The sequence below is a fragment of the Panthera pardus genome, unplaced genomic scaffold (assembly GCF_024362965.1).
Source record: "Panthera pardus isolate Hobbes unplaced genomic scaffold, ASM2436296v1 HiC_scaffold_19, whole genome shotgun sequence".
NCBI classification, from domain to species: domain Eukaryota; kingdom Metazoa; phylum Chordata; class Mammalia; order Carnivora; family Felidae; genus Panthera; species Panthera pardus.
Window position 1 is genome coordinate 24,311,948 of NW_026526754.1, and position 17,235 is coordinate 24,329,182.

At 62.3% G+C, this 17,235-nt stretch overlaps 1 protein-coding gene across 1 annotated transcript in view; it reads right to left on the reverse strand.

Moving 5' to 3' along the window:
* Positions 1 to 13,466: 13,466 nt before the first annotated feature.
* The window catches only part of SLC7A5 (solute carrier family 7 member 5), a 32,627-nt gene continuing 28,858 nt past the window's right edge, over positions 13,467 to 17,235 (reverse strand). The window contains exons 9-10 of the mRNA XM_019412971.2: positions 16,978 to 17,155; positions 13,467 to 15,900 (exon numbers count right to left, since the gene is read on the reverse strand). Of these exons, the coding sequence (XP_019268516.1) occupies positions 15,845 to 15,900; positions 16,978 to 17,155 (234 nt within the window). The 3' untranslated portion in view covers positions 13,467 to 15,844. The remainder of the gene's footprint in view (positions 15,901 to 16,977; positions 17,156 to 17,235) is intronic.

Here is a 17,235-nt window from a genome sequence, read left to right on the forward strand (position 1 = left end):
GGCATGGGAACCGCACCCCTGACTCTTCTGGGGTGACAGGCGCCTGGGCCGGGACAAAGCAGGACAGAGCGCTGGGCGTGGCTGGATGGGCATCCCTTGGCCGAGGGCCCCACGGCGTGGCTTGGAATCACGGCGGAACGGTCGCTCGCTCGCACATCTGGGAGAGTTAGGTCCACCCGCACCCCTCGAGCCGGCTCCGCGCTGGGCTCCCCCCTCCGACCCCTGCTCCCAGCGGTTTATTCTACAGATGGAACAGGGAAAATACCTGGGCGAGATCATTGCGCTCTGATAACGGCGGTGAGGGTGACTCTGCGGGGTCAGAAGTCCCTTTAGGAAGAGGTCTCGCTGAGCATGTGTGGCCCACGCGGCGTGAAGAGGTGCGACAGGTGAGGGGAGGGGTGGGGCAGAGCCGGCTCAGCTGGGGCTGCTCTGCCCCACCTGCCGGAGCTCTCTCCTCCTGCCGGCGGCAGCCCCCCTCCCCCCCCCCCCCCCGCCCCCGGGGCCTTGCTTACCTGGGGGCTTATTTTAAGTGTGACATTGGGGCGGGGTGTGGGACCCGGCACCCTGTGACGGCGTGAGGTGGTCCAGCACACGAGCCCCCGTCAGAGGCAGCCTGGCCCACCGTTTCTGTGTGGGCCTGTGGCTCTGTAACCAAATCACCTGATCGATGTTGATCCAGAAATGGAAGCTGTTAGAATGTCACTTGGGGAGCAAGGTCAGCCCTGCAGGGAGCCTAGAGCTCCCACACTTGTCAGCCCACAGGAGGCCACCCTCATGTCTGGGGCACAGGAGGCTCCCGCAGGGCCCCTCCTCAGCCTCCTCCTCCTCCTCGCTGGCTGGGACTGTGTGCTTTATCCACCACCCGTTGGCGGTTGTTTGCAGGGAGGGTCACCTGGCCCCAACGTTTAAAGATTCTGGTCTAGATGGGGTTTGCGGTCACGTTTCCTGACGTCCCAGCTTCACCCCCCGCCCCCCCCACACGCACGCCACATCGGGTTCCGGTTTCTGGGTGGGCCACGTCTCCCATCGGCGGACATTTCACCAAATGCCACGGAATGTTCGTGGACAAGTTTGGAAGTGTTCACTCTGGGGGAGAGGCCAGGGTCGGTGTCGGCAAAGGGTCCCCTGGAGTCTGGGGGGGGGGGGCGGTTTGACCGGTGCCCTCCCGAGAAGAAGTTCACATCCACTCAGGACGTCAGAATGCGACCCTTATCTGAAAATGGGGACATTGCCCGTGTAATCGGGTAAGAATCTCAAGATGAGATCATCCTGGATTCAGATGGGCCCTAAATCCAAGGAGACGTCCTGATCAGAGAGACAGGAAACACACACAGAGACACAGAAACACGGGAGGAGCCACGGGAGGACCGCGGCCACAGGTGGAGGGACGTGGCCGGGAGCCAAGGGTCGTGGAGCCACCACAGCCGACGGTGGCTGGAAGGCTCGCCCCGGAGCCTCCCGAGGGAGCGCGGTAGTGGCCCTGTGGACGCCTTCATCTCACACTTCTGCCTCCAGAGCAGGAGCCAACACGCTCTGTCTGGGGTTACGCCTTCTGTTTGCGGTCCTTTGTTACCGCGGCCCCAGGGCGCGAATACAGAGACCTTTGGGCCATACCCTTTCTCCACCGAGGGCACAGAAGCACCTTGCTCGGTCTCACTGATGCACCTGACCACACGTGCGGAATGCAGCTCCTGACGGGGACAGTCTCTGTGGTGGGCGGGGGTTGGCCTGCCCGGAGCCCCTTCCCAGAGGGTCCCTTGCACACGAGGAAAAACGCCACCCCTCCTCAGGCTCCCTTTTCAAGCAAAGGTCTGTTTATAGCGGATTCATTTCCTGGCATTTTCCACCAGGCCGACTTCACCCATAGCCGTGCCGAGGGGGAGGGAGGACATCCTGGGTCAAGACGAGTCCGAGGCCCGGTTCCAATAGAGAGAGTTATTTATAAGCAGGAGACCCTGGATGTTCTCGCCGTCACAACATCACATATCTTCACGTCTTCTCGTAGGGACCATTTAAACGCTTTGTAATGGCTTCACCCCGATCCTTCACGGCCGCGTCCAGCATCTGAATCTGTTCTGGAACAGTCCCACCAAGCACCATGCTGCATCCTGGCTTTTATTTTTTATTTTTAAAAATTGTTTAACGTTCATTTATCTTTGAGAGACAGAGAGAGACACAGTGTGAGCAGGGAAAAGGGGCAGAGAGAGAGGGAGACACAGAATGTGAAGCAGGCTCCAGGCTCCGAGCCGTCAGCACAGAGCCCGAGGCGAGCCTTGAACCCACAATCTGTTAGATCATGACCTGAGCTTAGGTCAGACGCTTAACTGACTGAGCCATCCAGGCACCCATCTTTTTTTTTTTTTAATTTTTTTAATGTTTATTTATTTTTGACATAGAGACAGAGGGTGAGTGGGGAGGGGCAGAGAGAAAGAGGGAGACCCAGAATCTGAAGCAGGCTCCAGGCTCTGAGCTGTCAGCACAGAGCCTGCCGCGGAGCTCGAACCCACAAACCACAAGACCAAGATCTGAGCTGAAGTCAGCCTCTTAAGCGACGGAGCCACCCAGGTGTCCCAAATCCTGGCTTTTAAAGCCCCTGGTGGCTCCACGATTTGTGGAGTGACATATCCTCACCACCAAGACCCACCTTGGGCTCGGGGGTCAGGTTGGGGTGCTGGTTCGGCCTGGGTGTGGCTCACCCATCCAGACTCCCCTTCTCTGTCTGAGGCCACATGGTACGTAAGAGGCCGGCAGACTGACAGCCCCCGGGACGTCCACGTCCTAATCCCTGGAAGTTGTGAGTGCGTTACAGAGCACAAGGGACTTTGCAGATGTGATTCAGTTCAGGACCTTGAGGGGGGGGAGATGGTCCTGGGGCATCCACACTGGCACAGTGTCCTCACAAGAGAGGGGCGGTCGGTCACAGAGGAGCAAGATGCCATGCCGATGGCTTTGCACACGGAGGAGGGGCCACAAGCCAAGGAACGCAGGGGCCTTCCAGAAGCTGGGGAAGGCCAAGAAACGGATCCTACCCAGGGCTTCCAGAAGGAACCAGCTTTACGGATACCTGGACGTTAGTCCCAGCAGCCCTGTGTCAGACTTCTGGTCTCCGGGACTGCCAGACGATAAAGTTCTGTCTAAGCCACCGGTTTTGGGGCCATTTGTTAGAGCAGCCCCAGAAAGGCGACGAGACGCGCTCGTGTCCGTGGAATGAACAGATCTGTATTGTCCTTGTTTGCTTCCTCACCACCCTCTTCTTTAATGTAAACGGGTTACGAAAGGGTCACGCGCACTCCATACGCTGCTCAGATCCTCGGCGTGCGCGGCTCGATGGTGGTCACGAGGTCACTGCCGTGGAACCGGAACCAGAACGCCACCTGCACACGAAGCTGCTTCCGGAACTCACCTGTCTCAGCCCTGCTTCGAGCGTCTGCAGAGGTGAATGACATCCCCTGCCCAGTTCACGTCTACTGGAACCACGGAACGTGGCCTCATTTGGAAACAGGGGCTTTGCAGATGAAACTGCCATCCAGTGAGGCCATGCTGGCGAAGGGTGGGCCATAAACCCAGTGGCTGCCGTCCTCGTGAGGACAGGGAGATCTGGACACAGACACGCACAGGAGAGACCTCGTGAAGGCAGAGGCGGGGACTTGAGGGGCGTGGCCACCAGCCAGGGGACACCTGGAGCCGCCAGGAGGTGGAAGAGGCAGGAAGGACCCCGCCCTGGAGCTTCGGGGGGCACTCGGCCCTGCAGACGCCTCGCCCTCCAGAACAGCGAGGGGATAAATGTCTGCTGTTCAAGAGCATGTCTGCTGTCTGTGTGCACGTGTTCCTGCGGCCCCAGGACACTGACACGAAGCATCACTACCACCTGCCGTGCACACTCACTGATCATGCCCCGAGTTTCAGACGTCCCGAGAACAGGAGCAGGCGGCAGGAGGGTCTGGGTGCAGCCTTCTCTCGCCCGGACGTGGGTCCGTGGAACCTCCCCACGTGGCCATGCTTGGCCACGGCCCATCCCCCTCACCAGTGTCTGTTATCCCAGCGTGTGGCCACCTTTCTCCTTTCTGGGATTCACGGACTTGTGGGCGGTTCCCAGTGTGGGTCGCTGGGACCAGCACGGCTGCCAACATCCTCGCACACGCCCCGGGGTGCGTGTGCACACGCCTCTCAGGTGGACACACACCCGCGAGGGGGGCCGCTGAGTCACAGGCCCTGGGAAACACTGCCTGAACGTTTCCAGAGGGGCTGAACTCGTTTACGCCCCTTCGCAGAGCAAAGCGTGAAAATGAGGAACGCCGTTGATGGTGGGCGCCTCGCGTCCTCTTAGCCAAGAGCGATGAGGACCACGGAGAGAAAGTAGGGCGCGGGGAGGGGTCAGGAGGCACGGTGACCCAGGGGAGACGTCTCTGCACGGCATTTTCGCCGCCCACGGAGCCGTGAGAAGCACACGCAGAGCTGGACTGAAACAGTCCCGATTGCTGGGACGGCAGAGGGTGGTTCCTCTCACGAGAGTCGCTGAGGTCCCCCGGATCCCCGGCCCGCAGGCCTCGCGGAACGCGTGTGTCGGGACGCCCGCGGAAGCGGGTTCTGTCGTCTGGGAGGTTCCCAGCGGTGGTCCTGAGTTCCCCGCGTTTGGTGAGAGACAGTTTCCTCTGGGGCCAAAGGAAGGCAGCAGGAGTCAGCTAGTGGCCAGCTCCAGTGTCCAGAGAGGCCAGGGGTTCTCGGCCCTCCTGCTTTGCCCTGGGGGTGGTATTGAGAACGCCTTTTTATCAGCCCCCAGACTCCCTGGGCTTCTTCGGACTCCTCACGGGCACGACGGAACCAGAGTTCTAGTGAAGACAGAGAGGAGAGAGGGAGCAAGGGGACAGACCACCTCCCCTTTGTCCCGCGGCCTGGCGTGGGCTCCCCGAAGGCAGGCTCCGAGCCAGAGGTGTGAGGTGGGGGCTGACTGGGGTGGCCCCACTGGGCAGAGGGGACACCCACCTGCGTGCGGTCATGACAGAGGCCTCGGCCGACCCCACGGGAGCCTGGGGCTGGGACGGCTGCAGGAATTGTCCCAAGGCGGGGCGGATTGGCCTCGGAACACGTCCAGCCAGCAGAGGACGCCGGTCACCTGCAGATAGGCAAGTGGACCCTCCTGCCAAGGGCAAGTCTGGGGGAGCCCTGCGGGGAGCGGCCAGCAGCCACCCTGGGAAGGCGAGACCCAGGCCTGACGGGGCCCCTGGGCCGTGCCAGACGGCGCCCACTCCCACGGCCGGGACTAAGCCAGGTGCCAGCACTGTCATCCCGGGAGGCTCCTGGAGGCGGCGGGAGCTTTCACACAGGACGGTGCACCTGCCTCGTGCCCTCAGCATGGCCGGCGTGCTGCAGGCCACCCCCGGGGGTCTTGGGTTGGGGACCCTGCCGCGTCCAGCAGGGAAGCCGCAGGAGGAGCTCAGTTGGTCGCTACCGCAACTGGAGCCCAGAGGGAGGGCTCCCCCCACCCTCCACTCCTCTGGGCTCCCCCCCTGCGTGTGGGCTGGCCTCCCTGCCCTGCTGTGCTCAGCCGCGTCCGGGGGGAAGGGAACCACCTCTGCCAGGAGCCTTCCCCGGGGCCGCCGCGCTTCTCCCGCAGGGCTCATCGAGCCGCACGCGCGCGCGCGCTGCGCGCACACTGCTCCTGAAGCAGGTGCTGGGAAGGGGTGTGCGTGTGCCCCTGGGCCACTGTGTCCCCTGCAGCTGGCAGTGGCCTCAGGCTCCTGGAAGGGAAGGGGTTCCTGGAGTGGACAGGGGGAGGAAGGATGCAGCATGGGCCACTTCCCTTAACCCTTACCACCTAGGAGACGGGTGGATACACCTGGCACACCCACATCACAGGTGGGTAAACTGAGGCTCTGAGAGGGGAGCAATGAGTTGCATAGCTGGAGAGGGGTGGCCCCAGACCCTCTCAGACCCCGGAAAGGCCGACAGGACAGCTCGTCCCCCTCTCCCGCTTCCAGCTAAGCGTCTCCAGGAATCTCCAGAAAATGTTCTTACAGGTGAGCGAGGAAAAGAAGCCAAAGGCCATTCACAAGATCCCGTAAACCTCGAGGGGTGGAGAGAGGGCTCTGTGTACAGGGAGCAGCCACAATACGCCCCGCAGGTGGGAGGGGAGTGGCAGTGAGTAGGCGAGGAGGCAGGGAAGAGTGGCTCAGTGAGGACACAGCATGTGCAAAAACCCTGAGGTGTGTCCCAGGCACAGAATGTTCTAGAAATAAAAGAAGGCCATCGGCGGGGGAGCATCTGGGTGCCGCAATCTGCTGAACTTCTCACTCTTGATCCCGGCTCAGGTCACGATCTCACAGTTCATGAGTTTGAGCCCCGATCCTCTCTCTCTCTCCCTCTCTCGGCCCCTCCCCCCACTTGTTTTCTTTCCCTCTCCCTCTCTCTCTCTCAAAAGAAATAAAATAAACTTAAAAGATTAAAAAAAGAGGAAGAAGGCCACCAAGGACGGGACGCAAGGGGGAGGCGGTTCAACAAAGTTTGGAAAAGGAGGCGGGTGGCAGATGTGTCCTGGGAGCCCTGAAGGAGTGGGAGCAGCAGGCATCGTGTCCTTTACGAGTTTGCTCCTGGAACCTGGCACATGTTTACTTGCGTGGAGAGTAGAGGCGGTGAGCAAACAGGGCTCAGGGCAGAAGCCTGTGGCCGAGCCCCAGGTGCCGGCGCCCCGAAGACGGACGGGGATGCGCTCGGTGCCTCTGGCTCACACGGCGGCACGAACCCGCAGCCGGTCTTTCTGTCTTTGGGGCACGAGGATCCAGGAAGCCTTACCAGACGCCTGCACTGCTCTGCCAGCCCAGCCGATCCCAGGCCCCCAGGCCCCCCAAAAAACCCAGGCCAGCCCGATGGGTATTTCCAGAGAGCCTCCGGCCCCAGTGGTCACCTCCCTTTGTGACAGCTCACACATTATCCTTCCAGAATGGGCTCTGGAGGTTTCCCAGGCCCGGACGACTTTCCTGCGGGGGTTTGTGAGGCCTCCCCTTTCCCAGAGAGCAACTCGGGTGGTCCCCACCCTTCTCCTTCCAGCCTTCCATAGGTGAGAGCACTTTCCAGTTCTTTCTGCGTGTACCCTCGAATGCACCCATCTAAGCCCGCTGCTTAAGCCCATTACTGATGAAGTTTAGGGGTGATGGGGGTGTGGACCAGAGCTGACGGCCAAGAAAGAATCCTTGGTGCAAAAAGGCGATTTTATTAAAGCGATTTTATTAAAGCACGGGGGACAGGACCCGTGGGCAGGAAGAGCTGCCCTGGGGTCGTGACGGGTGACTCATTACATCCCCTCAGGTTGGGAGCGGGGCAGAGATAGAGTAAGTCTCTAAGGAATTTTGGAAGCAAGGTTTCCAGGACCTTGAGGGGCTCGCTGTTGCTAGGGAAACGCCATTTATTACCATTTAATAAAACCTCAGTCACGAGACCTTCCGATGTATATCAGGGGCCATAAGCTTGGAGTAGGACCGCCAGCATGTATCTTGGGTCAGTTGAGATAAAGGAGTTGACTTACAGGATCCTCAGGTTGGGAGGTTGGATGATGTTAAGCTAAGATGCCCTTCTGCCCCCAGCAAAGTGTCATCACGGAGGCAGCTGAGCTCCCAGAGGGAGGTCATTGCCGGCTTCAAGGACTCGTCAGTGGGCTGTAGGCAGCAAGGGAATTTAATTTTTCATTTGCCTTAGTCTCCCCCATCACCATGGCAAGCCCTGAAACCCCTTTCCTGTGTTCTGGGGGTAGCTGGGAGAGTCCAAGGACCATCTCACATACTCCCCTGGGCGGGGGGAGGGCGTGTGCTGTGTTCCCTTATCAATTACTACCAGTTCATTATCACCCCTCCCCGCCCTCCCCCCAGAAGCCCGGGAAGAGAACCGGGGAGGGGGCAGGACACGCGCTTTTGTACAGACCTGGGACCCTTTGCGCCGTGGACATTTGCATATATCACCTAGTGAATAACATGTAATTAGCGAAAACAATCAGATCGTTTGTGTTTGGTAGAGAGGACAAAATCCTGACGGGGTTCATGCTCTCAGCAGACTGAGGGGCTCCCACTCCGGTGCTCACGCTCTCTGCCTCTGTTTCTCCATCTGTAAAATGGCCCTGGTGCAGCCCTTTGTGATCCTAACTCACAGTAGCCTGGGGACACAGCTGGTTCCTTGGGCTGTCTTTGTCATGTTGCTAAGCCCATCAAACCAAATCACATCAAATCAAATCGCTGTGACCCAGCCCTGCAGGAGCAAACCCGGTCATCCCCTCAGGGAAAGGGTGGAGGATGCCAGGGACAGGAGGTGTGGCCTCTGGGTGTGGAGCCCCAAAGGCAATCCCAGCGGGAGTTTCAGAACCCTCTCCTGGGGGCGGTAGTAAGGTCACGAGAGGTCCCCTGACCCTCCTCCCGAGGAGGCCTTGTCCAGACGGAGGCCGAGGTGCACCATCGACCAACTGATGTCTCAGACGCACCTGGCCCCTTAATGGGCTCTCAGAGCCTCTGCTGAGGCACCAGGTCCCAGAAGGCAGGAGGATGGCTCCAGGCGGCCGGTGACTTCTGGGACCCTGCAAATGTGTAACTGCTGACATGTTTCTCACGAGCCTGAGGTCTCTGACAAGACACGAGAGTCCTTTGCCCCTCACCCGGCATTACACTGGGGCCCCGTGAGCATCACGTCCAGCCGTCGACGGGCGAGGAGCCCACGGCGGGAGCTGGCGAGGAAGGGTGCCAATGCCCCGTCCTCACGTGGGGGGTGGGACCTGCGGTCGGCGGGCCACGCGGAAAACCCACAGCAAGATCGAGGCGGATGCCAGGCAGCATAGCACCCAGCGTGCACTGCAAAACCATGTCGAAAAGGGCACAAACCCTGGGGGCACGGCGCGTCCCAGACGGCCTGGCGATTTGTAAAAGCTAATTTAAAAAGTACTGTTTCTGTGGGGCGCCTGGGTGGCTCAGTCGGTTGAGCGTCCGACTTCGGCTCAGGTCATGATTTCACAGTCTGTGGGTTCAAGCCCCACGTCAGGCTCTGTGCTGACAGCTCGGAGCCTGGAGCCTGCTTCGGATTCTGTGTCTCCCCCTCTCTGCCCCTACCCTGCTCGCTCAATCTGTCTCTCTCTCTCCCTAAGATAAACATTTAAAAAGAAAAAAGGTACGAATTTCCAGTTCTAAAATAAGTCAATCTTGGCGATGCATATCGTACAGCAGGGTGACTACAGTTAATAATACTGTGCTGTTGGGAGCGCTGTTGGGGGCGCTCAGGTCATGATCTCGCAGTCCGTGGGTTCGAGCCCCGCGTCGGGCTCTGTGCTGACAGCTCGGAGCCTGGATCCTGCTTCGGATTCTGTGTCTCCCTCTCTCTCTGCCCCTCCCCACTCGCTGTCTCTCTCTCTCTCTCTCTCTCTCTCAAAAATAAACATTAAAAAAATTTTAAAGTACCGTTTTTGTGAGGGAGTGAGTCGTCCTTGCGATTCAAGACACAAAAGGAAAAAAGGGCACACGGCAAAAATCCCTTTTGCTGCCACATCCCCAGGTACCGGGGTTCCCGATCTAGGGGATCCCAAGGTGACTGACCTCCACAAGACTCGCCCAGAGATGCTCTGTCGTCAGGGAAATACGTTTGTACGCTCTCCCCCCCCTTCAGTGAAACAGTGGCACGTCCTGTCCAAGGTTTGCACCTCGCTGGCTCGGCGAAGTGGTTCGCACTGTTCGCAGGCCGCACGATGTACCACGTACGGGGGACAACCTGGTGGTTTCGGGCACACTCGCCTGGCTGTGCCGTCACCGCCACCGCGGGGGTCAGGACAGGCTCCCCCCGGGGGTCCGTCGTCCCCGCCGCATCCTGCTCCCCTTCCCACAACCAGCTGCCTGCGGGCACTGAAGACACAGGGGACAGACCAGGCGGCCTCCGCGCCCGTTTCCTGCTTCCCTGCGGGGCACCCGCGTCTCCACACTCGTCACACCGGGAACTCCGCACACGCGTGGGTTCACTGGACGGATGCGTCCCCCCGCGCGGACAGGAACTTCACTGAGACCGCGTGCCCCGTGGCCAGCAGGAGCCCCCACAAAGGGAGGAAAGTGAGGCCAGGGTCTCCACGCGTGGGGCCCCGTGAGGGGGGGCTGGCAGGGGACACCGTGGGAGGGTACAGAACACACGCCCCGTCCTCATCCGGACGCCGCTGGGGCTCCGCGAGCCCCGCCACCCTGGAGAAGAGCCAAGGCTGACAAGCCCTCCCCCACCGTGTTCCGGAAGCCCCCGCCCCTGGGACTGGAGACCCTCACCCGTGACAGGCCCGACGTGGGCCCTCAAACTGCCTCTGCGCCCCGGCAGCGACGAGCGCAGCCGCCCTACCCCACGGATCCGCCCGAACAAAATGCCCACTAACCAAGCCGTGGTCCGGCCTCCCGGCCTCCCAAGACCCCCGACCCTGGTGCCGCTCAGGGCGAGCCAGCAGCCGGGCCTCTGGGTGGGGGGGGACACTCCTCTAGCAGCGCCCCACCCGGCCGCCCTCCCCCCACGCCCACCCCGGACCCTTCCCTTAGCTCCGGGGGGGGGGATGTCTAAGATGATTGTAGGAAGACCCCCCCCCCAACCACACACACACACACACACACCGCGCCCAGCCCGGTGCCTACAGGTTCACAGTCGGAACAGCGTTGTCTCCCAACAGTGACAGCCTACCCCTTCCAAATAAAGTCTCCTTACTCAGTCCAGACTTGGGTTTTATTTGACAAACTCCCCCCTGTGGGATCCACACCGTCCTCAAGGGACCGAGCGGAGCCCAGAATCAAACAGGAACAGCTCAAGTGGAAGAAGGCCGGACTCGGCCCCCAGCCCACGATGTGGCTCTTTGAGGGCGAGGCGGAGCGTCCACGCGGCCATCAAGGCCCGGAGAAGTGCCAGTGAGAGAACAGGGAGGGGTGGCAGTCTCGTCCAGGGACACCCTCCCGCTCCCCCGGCTGTCCAGGAGGGCAAACCGTGGCCCTTCGGAAACGCTGGGGACGCATTCACTGACGAGAGAAGTCAGCTTCGTGCTTGTCCACCGAAGTGCGGGTGGTTCATCAAGACGGGAGAGCGGCCCGGCCAGCCTGGGGGTTCGAGCCCCGCATCATGGGCCTGACCGCCTCCTTGCCCAGGAGCCCCCCACGCGGCTTTCGCATGCGGCCTCCCCCCGGAGGGGGGGGGGTGGGCGGGACTGGCTGGGGCTCTGGCGCACAGGGGCGGCTTGCAGGGACCACCAGGAGGGCAGGGACAGAGCCACGCCTTGCCTTGGGGCCCCAGGGGGGACGGGCCTTCCCCGGGGCCACGTGCCGCTCTGCAGCCAGCCTGCACAGAGGCCGCGGAGGGAGAGAGAGCTTCTGGAGCCTTCCGTGCCCTCTTTGATCCGGACAGGATTCGTTCTCCAGCGGAACTGGTGGAGACATGCTTTGTCAGCTGTCCACTCGCCCCCAGGGCTGTGTGTGTTCTTGCATTTTTTTTTTTACTTTAATTACATCGTCGAGCTCCTACTTGCAGGATTAAATCACTCTTTGGATAAAAGAGTAAGATCCGGGTCTTGCCTGAACTGGACCCCGAGAAGTCCAGAGGGCCGCCCTTGGCCTGCTTGGCGTGCGGGCACACAGGACTTCCGGGGCGCAGACCCGTCTAGTGTGCGCAGCCCGCGTGCATGCAGGGGAGAGGGCCTGCCTGCTTTCACTGGGGAGAGCGCCCAAGGACTTGGGCTCCAGGCCCGGGGCCCCTCCCTCCTTCCCCATGTGCAGGGGCTGGTCCGGAGGGGGCCGAGGATTTGGACTCTGGAGGCCACACAAGTTCCTGTATTCAGGGGGCTCAGAAAGGGCCTCAGCTGGGGGCAGGTGCACGCGCAGGGGGAGCTCCGGGCGGTCGTACCGCCCCCTCCCCGGGGTCCTTGTGACACCCTGGGGCTCCTGAGCTCTGTCACCTGGCCCAGATGTCCCATCCCCTCCAGCTGTGCTCGGAATCCCCAATCCACTTGCCTGACCCCTCTTCCTGCGGCCACCGAAACCCTGTACTCCCGGTGCATCCGGCTAATCGCATGGGCAATGGTGCGGGTTTCGCTGTCGCTGGCCTGACCCAGCCCACCCCCTCACGGGCTCTCCAGACGAGCACCTGGTGAATTCGGTGAGCCTGGCAGGATTTTCTAGAAACTGGGGGGCCACGAGGGGTCTCCTGTGGCAGCCGGCACCCCACAACCTCCCCGCCGCTCCTGCAAACACGTTCCTCTCCTGGCACGGTGGCTGAGTAGGTGCCCTGCCTCGTGGACATCTCTCTCCCTGCTCCACCCCTCCCTCTCCCCCGTCTCCCTCTCTCCCACCTTCTCTCTCTGCCCACCCCTCACAGGGAGAGCCGGACTGCTGGTGTGTGGCTGTTCCCCATGGGAGGTTTGAGAACTGTCCTTTACAGCGTCAGGACCCTATTTCATCAACAACAGAGAAAGGGCAGCTGCCCCTGGGCTGGGGCCACGGAACAGTCACAACGAGGTTTCCCACGTGCCTCCCTGGGACAGAAGCAGGACTCCTGTGCGAGTGCAGCTGGGCTCCCGGGAGCAGACAGCGGGGTGGCCCGGTACTTGGGCAGGAGTGAGAACCGTCGTGGGCACCAGGCCCCCAGGGGCAGCGGGGGAGGGTGTCCAGCAGGGGTGTAGCGGGGTCCCCTAGGCCGCTCGGCTCTGGGGTTCGGTGCGTAGGGAGCCCGCGTGTGGTTGGGCCGTGGTGGTCCCGGTGTTCTCGGTGGCAGCACCGGGGACCCGCGCCCGGCGGCTTTCGGGGCCACAGGCAGCACCCCCTCCCTCTGGTGGGCCCCCTGTCCGCGGGACGGAGCAGGTGCTCCCTTCACGGAGCACCCGAACCCGCAGTCCCATTCTTTCGTGCCCTCGTGCCCCTGACCTGGGCTCACAAGGCAGCTGATGCGGACAGTCCTGCCTCATCCACCGAGGCACAGGCTGCGGCTGCCCCAAAACACCCTTTCCGGCCCGGCAGACCCCCGTCCCGCCGGTCCTCAAGGCCCCGTTCGAACGCTGACGCTCCGAACGGAGTTTGCCGGAACTGAGTGAGTGCCGTCCGTGGGCCTGTGTCACCGTGGCTCTCAGCCCCGCTCCACCGGGGGCCGCCCTCCCTCCCTACCCCCAGCTACACGTGCCTCCCCGTGGTGCTCTCCCCGCCTCGGGGTCTCCTCCATCCGGACTCCAGCAGCCCCTCCAAGAGGCCGACCTCGACTCTCGCCCAGCCTGTCTCCTGCCCGGCCTTCACCACACATCCCGAGGCAGGGCCCACGGCCCCCACGTCCGGCCTCCTGCTCTGCCGGCCCCAAGGAGGCCCTGTCGGTGAATGAATGAATGAGCGAACGAATGAGGTGGGCCAAGGGGTGTGTGGTCACCTCCATCTGTGGGGAGAATGCCCAGGCCCCTCCCTACACCCAGAATGTGGCGCTGGGAACAGGACACAGAAAACCACCCGCAGCACTTAAGATTCTGATCGGTTTTCTTTAAAAAACAAACGAAAAGCCCCCAACTCCCCACCCTGAACCAGCCCAGCACAACAGGTTAGCCATTAACGGGAAAAGAGAAAGAGACGTGAAGCGACACCGTTACGGGCAGGTGTCCCGGCCGGGCTGACGTGGCCGCGACGCCAACAGGGACACGAGACAGCGGGAACACTGTGAAGCAGCAAGGCCATCGACCCCGCAAATAAATAGACATACTGCCAACAGCACCCTGCAAATTAGCGACACGTCGGACAGGATCAAACAGCAGAACCGCTAACAAACGCTCATGGTTATGACAGGGTTTGGTTTAAAACAAACGAAGCCTGACAAATGGGGAGCGCTCGGGGGCACCTGTCAGTAGGGTGGTCGGACAGAGTCCCTGTCCCACCTGGAAGGTCACCACAGAGGCGCCGTGTAGTGTCTGCGGGCTTGCATGGCGCCTGGGTGGTCCCCGCCTTCTGAGGGGGTCCCTGGGCCGGGTGGCGGGGGGGGGGGGCACAGCTCCAGGAACTGCAGCCTGGGCTCCGACCCCCCTTCACGGCAGATGTGCCAGACCGATGCGGGGACAGTCGCATGTCAGAACTACCTGTGACCTCCCGGGGCCCCCTCCAGCACCCCCCCTCCAGTGCCGCCTGTGTGAGACAGGGTCCCCGGGCCCCCAGTCCACCCCCGCAAGGCAACACTGCCCCAGTTCCCCACACCCGCCCCCCAGCCCCCTGCGTCCCCCCAGAGCCAGCACTGTGCTCAGCCCCCAAGCAGGAGGAATGGCCGCCCGGCCCACTTCTCAGCCTCCGGGCGCCTGAGGGCTCAGCTCAGCGCGCCCCTGGGGAGGTGGTCAGCAGTCAGGGACCAAGCAGAGCCACCCGGGGCCTAAGATGGGGGTCTGGCGGGAGATGCATGACCCTGGAGGGCAGTGCTCCCTGCCCTCACACAGCGGTAACCCGGGGCCGCCAGCCAGAGTAGGACACACTGGCCGGGCCCCAGCTGCTGCCCCTGGGGAAGGCGCCTTGGGAACCACAAAGACAGAAGTCTCCGGAGCAGCAGTCAGAGCGGTGAAGAGGGCCCGGCCGTGCAGGAGGGGGCCGGGGCCGGGGCCAGGCAGTTGGCTGGGGTGCCGCCCAGCCCGTGAGGTCGGTTCTTCAGGCCCCGGCTGGGAGGCGGCTGCCTTGAGGGACTCCCCGGCTGGGAAGCCCACGAGGGGTCACAGTGTCTGCCTTTCTCGTCTGGTCGGTTCTAGAAGATTCCGAGTCTGGGGCCTTGCCTGAAAAAGCTACAGCCCGGTTCTAATGCTGGATGCGGAGCGGGCTGGAGGCGGTGCCACCCACGGCCCATGTCCAGCGGGCACAGAAGACGCCTGAGTCCTGCCATGGTGCTGCCGTTGCTGAGGCTGGCGTCCAGGGCGGGACGTACGAGGTCGGAAGCCCAGTGCATCCCGGGTGTTGGGGTCTGGCCCGGAGCTGGCTCTGAGCCACATCCCGGGTAGTACACACCGGTGGCGGCTCAGCTCAGGGACCGTCCAGCTGCTCGTGACCTCTGTCGGAGGCCCCCACCTACAGCAGACACCGGGCTCGGGACCAGCCTTGTGTGGAGCTGGGGCCAGTGTCACTCTCTGAAGGCCGCTGTTCTAGTGACTTTCTCTTCTCTCTTCTGGGGACGGGAGAGGAAATCTACCCTTGGGTCTTTAAGGCAAAGAGACCTAAGTCCCGAGATTCGTTTTCGCTAAGTCACTACATCTACGACAACAAGCGACGACAAAAAAAGCTAAGCGTGTGGTCTGGGCCGCTGTCTGTCAGTGCAGCTCTGAGGTCCACGCGGCGAGGCCGGAGTGTTGGGCGCTCTGTTCGTGGGACTGGAGTGTCCGGTGCTCAGAATCCCTCCCTTCCCGGGAGCCTGCACCGAGACCGGGCCAAGGGTCGCGCTCCGCAAACGACCTGGTCCCTCTGAGGCAATCGTGCTGTGGGGGGCGTGAGGGGAAACTCTCCCCGCTCCCCCTCAGTTCTTTAGAAACTAAGCATCGTGGTGTTGTCAACTTGACCTAAAACTTAAGTTAAAAAAATAATACAAATAAACCAAGGTGGGAAGGAGAAGGGCCCAACGTGGCCAACGGTCCGCGGGGCGCCAGGGGCCCGGCCTCTCCTCGGTCCACCGCTCACGGAGGTAAGGGTGGAAGTTCACTTTCTGGGACTAGATTCGTACCAGTTTTTACTGTGGCCCCGGCCCCCTGACCCGGCGGAGGGACGGTGTGGGGCGCTCAGCTGAGCTGCCTGGATGACAGGACTAGAGTCGCTTTTCGAGGTGAGTTGTTTTGTCACGATCTTTGTGCGTTTCTTTCCGGCAGCTTCTCGGCCCTTCTCGCCTACGTCTCCTGGGGCACCACTTGCATGAGCTTCTGGCAAAGGACCGTCGTGGAAACTGGTGGGGGGAGGGGATAGCGGAGTTAGGCTGGGGGGGCACCCGCGTGATGTGGGCCGCGGCTCCCCCTGCCCCTCCGTGGCCACGCCGTCCAAAGCCGCAAGAGTGGCCACCTTCCTACGTGAACCTTCCCGCTGTGCGGCCTCCCTGCCGCTGGGTGCCAGCCTGCACACCCGGCTGGGGTGGCCAAGGAACCTGGCAACAGGCAGGGGCCGGCCCCACCCCTCACCTCGCTTTCAGAGCCCAGGGTTATGAGGAACCACAATGGGGCGCAGGGCCCGCTGCTGGAGGGCTGGGGCATGCCCTCCTCCTCCGAGGCTAGCCTGTGGTCCCGCAGAGGGGCTGGAGCCCGATGGACACCTGCCACCACAGACTCCGGGAGCACTGATCCTGGGTGGGTGTTGACATCAGGACGGAGGGGTTCCTGCCCTGGGCGCGTGGGGCGGTGAAAGATGACCGACCGGGAGCCGGTGGTCTAGACTGGAAGCAAAGCTTCACCAACGCGACGGCGGGCGGGCGCCGATGAGAGCGCGCAAGGGCCCACGGGCACGTGGTGATGGTGGCACAGGCCTGCAGACCGCCTGACTCCTCCAGGGACCCGCCACGGTACAGGCTGTTTCAGTACAGGGTCCTGAAGCTGGCCTGTCAATCGCACCCAGGACGGCGGTGCAGGGACCCTGCGTTCTCCTCCCCTGCCTTTCTGGGTCAGCCAGCTGCGTTCAAGCCGGAGACAGACGGAGGGATTTCATCGCTCGTCAAAGGCAGCCTGGTTTTCTGGAATCCCTTGTTCTGAGATTAGCTGCTGCCGAGCTGAGCGTCTTAGCCCCGGACCACGTGCGCTAAACGTCACTGCCACCCACGTCCCAGGGCCCGAACCCTGCTGTTTCCATGGGCCCCCCGCCAGGGATGCATCTCTCCTACGCTGGCCGACCCCGGGACCTGGGGACATCACGCGCTCCACTGCTCCTGGACAGTGGGGTTAGGTCAGAGCGCCAAATGGCCCTACTCTGGGGCGGGGGGCGGCGGGCCCCCGGGTGGGGACGAGGGGCGCCCTGGCTGCGGCCCAACGATACTCACAGATGCCACGGAGAAGCCACTTGGGCTTGTTTTTCCACCAGACCCCGAAGTAGTAGACGGGCAGGCCACTGAGGATGATGGTGAAGCCGATGCCACACTCCACGGGGGTCTTCCAGAAGGACACGGCGATCAGGAACAGGCAGGCCAGGATGAAGAACACTGGGAGGGCCAGGTTCACCTGGGGACGGGGACGGGGAGGGAGCTGACGCCAGGCACTCCCTTCCCACACCTCCCACTGCCCGCTGCGTCACACGAGTC